This window comes from Nicotiana sylvestris, chromosome 11, assembly GCF_000393655.2.
Source record: "Nicotiana sylvestris chromosome 11, ASM39365v2, whole genome shotgun sequence".
NCBI lineage: Eukaryota > Viridiplantae > Streptophyta > Magnoliopsida > Solanales > Solanaceae > Nicotiana > Nicotiana sylvestris.
The window spans coordinates 93,708,047-93,711,425 of record NC_091067.1 but is presented as its reverse complement, the minus strand read 5'-3'; the positions used below and the strand labels follow the sequence as shown (position 1 = coordinate 93,711,425).

Here is a 3,379-nt window from a genome sequence, read left to right as displayed (position 1 = left end):
TCTGTGAACCATGTAAGGACCGTGCTATTTAGGTGAAAATTTCCTTATGGCTTCATCTTGATGTGGAAATATCCGCTTCAACACCAGCTTCCCCAATTTGAATTGTCTTGGTTTGACCCTTTTGTTGAAAGCTCTGGACATTCTGTTTTGATAGAGTTGACCATGACACACTACATTCATCCGTTTTCCTTCTATGAGGGCTAATTGCTCATATAGGCTCCTTATCCATTTTGTATTACTGATTTTGGCTTCTTGTATGATCCTTAAAGAAGGAATTTCTACCTCGACGGGAATGATAGCTTCGGTACCATAAACCAGAAAATAAGGAGTTGCAGAGGTTGATGTGCGGACTATGGTACGGTATCCCAATAAGGCAAATGGTAACTTCTCGTGCCATTGCTTGTGGTTCTCTACCATTTTCCTTAGTATTTCTTGATGTTCTTGTTGCCAGCTTCCACGACTCCGTTCATTCGAGGCATGTATGATGTTGAGTTTTTGTGCTTGATTTTGAAAGTTTCACACATAGCTTTCATCAGATCACTGCTGAGATTGGTGGCATTGTCAGTTATGATGCTCGGGAACCCCGAAATGACAAACAATATGATCCCTAACAAAATCTGCGGACGACTTTCTTGGTTATGCTTTGTAGGACGTGGCTTCAACCCACTTAGTGAAGTAATCGATGACCATTAAAATGAACTTGTGCCCGTTCGAAGCAGTGGATTCGATTGGACCAATGACATACATTTCCCAGGCAGAAAAAGGCTAAGGTGCACTTGTTGCATTGAGTTCGTTTGGTAGCACTCGTATCATTTCTGCATGTATCTGGCATTGGTGGCATTTCTGGACATAACGGATGCAATCTATTTCCATACTCATCCAAAAGTATTCAGCCCTGAGTATCTTCTTGGCTAGAACAAAACCATTCATATGTGGGCCGCAGGTTCCGGCATGTATTTCCTCGAGCAATTTGGAAGCTTCCTTGGCATAAACACACCTTAATAGTCCTGATCAGGTGTTCTTCTATACAAAATTCCTCCGCTTTCGCCGAAATGATTGGACAATCTCCACAGTGTGCGTTTCTGAGTATGGTTCGCCTGCTCTGGGTACTCTTCTTTTGCCAAATATTCCTTGATGTCATGGAACCATGGATTTCCATCTATTTCTACTTCGACATGAGCACAGTATGCCGACTGATTGTGTATTCTCAACGAAATGGGATCAATGAAAATCTTGTCTGGATGTTGTATCATTGAGGACTGGGTGACCAATGCGTCTGCAAATTCATTCTGGATTCTGGGGATATGCCAGAACTCTATCTTTGTGAACCTCTTCCTCATCTCTTGTACGTGATGTAGATATGGCAATATCTTGGTGTTTTTCATAGCCCACTCTCCTTTTACCTGATGTACCAGCAGATCTGAGTCACCGATTACCAGTAGTTCCTCAACATTCATGTCGACGGCCAAATTGAGCCCTAATATACAAGCTTCATACTCAACCATATTATTGGTGTATGGAAACTTGAGTTTTGCAGACACCGGGTAGTGCTAACCGGTTTCCGATACCAACTCCCTTGAAATTTGCAGTTCCGTCAAAAAACATTCTCCAACCGTCGTAGGATTCAACAATGTCCTCTCCTGCGAATGATACATCTTCGTCAAGAAAATACATTTTTAGTGGTTCATATTCTCCTCCTACAGGATTATCGGCAAGATGATCTACCAATGCTTATCCTTTGACTGCCTTCTGAGTTACATAGATGATATCGAACTCACTTAGCAATATTTGCCATTTGTCCAGCTTCCCGGTAGGCATAGGCCTCTGAAAGATGTACTTTAAAGGATCCATCCTTGATATGAAGTATGTGGTATAGGCATAGAAGTAGTGCCACAATTTCTGAGCCATCCATGTCAGAGCACATCAAGTGCATTCCAGCAGAGATTACCGTGCTTCATAAGGTGTGAACTTCTTACTCAAGTAATATATGGATTGCTCCTTTCTTCCCGTCTCGTCATGTTGTCTCAAAACACAACCGAAAGCCTCATCTAATATAGAGAGGTAGAGTAGCAGTGGTTTACCAGGCTCTAGCAGGACTAGGACTGATGGTGTGGATAGGTTTTCCTTGATTTTGTCAAAGGCCTTCTGACAATCCTCGGTCCAACTGGTTGCAGCATCCTTCTTCAGCATTTTGAAAATTGGTTCGCATATTACCGTGGACTACACTATAAAGCGGATGATGTAGTTGAGGCATCCAAGGAAACTCATCACGTCCTTCTTATTCTTCGGTGGTGGTAATTCTTGGATAGTTTTAACCTTTGACGGGTCTAACTCGATCCCTCAGCGGCTGACAATGAATCCCAACAATTTCCGATAGGAACCCCAAATGCACATTTTGCGGGGTTCAGTTTTAAATTGTACTTCTGTAGCCGATCAAAGAACTTTCTCACGTCTGCTTTGTGATCTGTGGCTTTCTTGAATTTGATGATGACGTCATCAATATATACCTCTATTTCCTTGTGTATCATATCATTGAATATGGTCGTCATGGCCCTTATATAGGTGGCCCCAACATTCTTCAGATCGCATGGCATCGTTTTGTAGCAATATACACCCTATGGTGAAATGAAAGCTGCTTTCTCTGCGTCTTCTTTGTCCATCCAAATCCGGTGATAACCCGCGAAGCAATCTACAAAATATTAGAGTTCATGCTTGGCACAATTGTCGATCAGGATGTGTATATTTGGTAGTGGGAAATAATCCTTAGGACTTGCTCTGTTTAAATCCCGATAGTCAACACATACCCTGACTTTCCCATCTTGCTTTTAGAACCGGTACAATGTTGGCTAACCAGATTGGGTACTCAACTACCCTGAGGAATTTAGCTTTGATCTGCTTAGTGACTTCCTCCTTGATTTTTAGGCTCATGCCTGGTTTGAACTTTCTGAGTTTCTGGTTCACTGGCGGACACATTGGATTGGTAGGCAATTTATGAGCTACTATGGATATGCTCAATCCAGTCATGTTATCGTATAACCACGCAAAAATATCCTCATATTCTTTTAGGAAACGAGTGTATTCTTCTTTTTTCGATGGTGACAGGTGAATACTTATGCGAGTTTCTTTGATGGTTTCAGAATCTCCCAAATTGACTATCTCGGTTTTGTCCAGGTTGGACTTAGGCGTTTTCTCAAAACTCAACTTCTCTGATAACTTCCTGAGGTATCTCTTCTTCTTCCGATTCACTATCCTTATGTTATGTTGTATCGTTACATGTCACAGTCGTTGGTTCATCAAGGTAAGAAATAGTAATGTTGTAGAAGAAAATATGAAAGATAACGATAATAAAACATCAAATTATTTGGTAAATGCTGAAACG

At 41.5% G+C, this 3,379-nt stretch overlaps 2 protein-coding genes across 2 annotated transcripts; both read right to left on the bottom strand.

Annotated features, from left to right (window-relative positions):
* Window positions 1-998: 998 nt before the first annotated feature.
* LOC138881336 (uncharacterized) lies at window positions 999-1,505 on the bottom strand. Its single transcript, XM_070161555.1, has one exon. The coding sequence runs from the start codon at window positions 1,503-1,505 to the stop codon at window positions 999-1,001; it is 507 nt and encodes a 168-aa protein (XP_070017656.1).
* A 1-nt stretch (window position 1,506) lies between these two features.
* Window positions 1,507-2,190, bottom strand: LOC138881335 (uncharacterized). The gene is made up of 3 exons (XM_070161554.1): window positions 1,949-2,190; window positions 1,779-1,852; window positions 1,507-1,697 (listed from the first exon to the last, which is right to left on the bottom strand). The coding sequence occupies exons 1-3, from the start codon at window positions 2,188-2,190 to the stop codon at window positions 1,507-1,509; spliced, it is 507 nt and encodes a 168-aa protein (XP_070017655.1).
* Window positions 2,191-3,379: the final 1,189 nt, after the last annotated feature.

Coding starts and splice junctions, on each gene's coding strand:
- LOC138881336 (XM_070161555.1), bottom strand. CDS start 1,505: ATGGTTGAGTATGAAGCTTGTATATTAGGGCTCAATTTGGCCGTCGAC.
- LOC138881335 (XM_070161554.1), bottom strand. CDS start 2,190: ATGCTGAAGAAGGATGCTGCAACCAGTTGGACCGAGGATTGTCAGAAG. Junction 1,853..1,948: donor TTCACACCTTATGAAGCACG/GTAATCTCTGCT, acceptor CTTCATATCAAG/GATGGATCCTTTAAAGTACA. Junction 1,698..1,778: donor CAAATGGCAAATATTGCTAA/GTGAGTTCGATA, acceptor ATAATCCTGTAG/GAGGAGAATATGAACCACTA.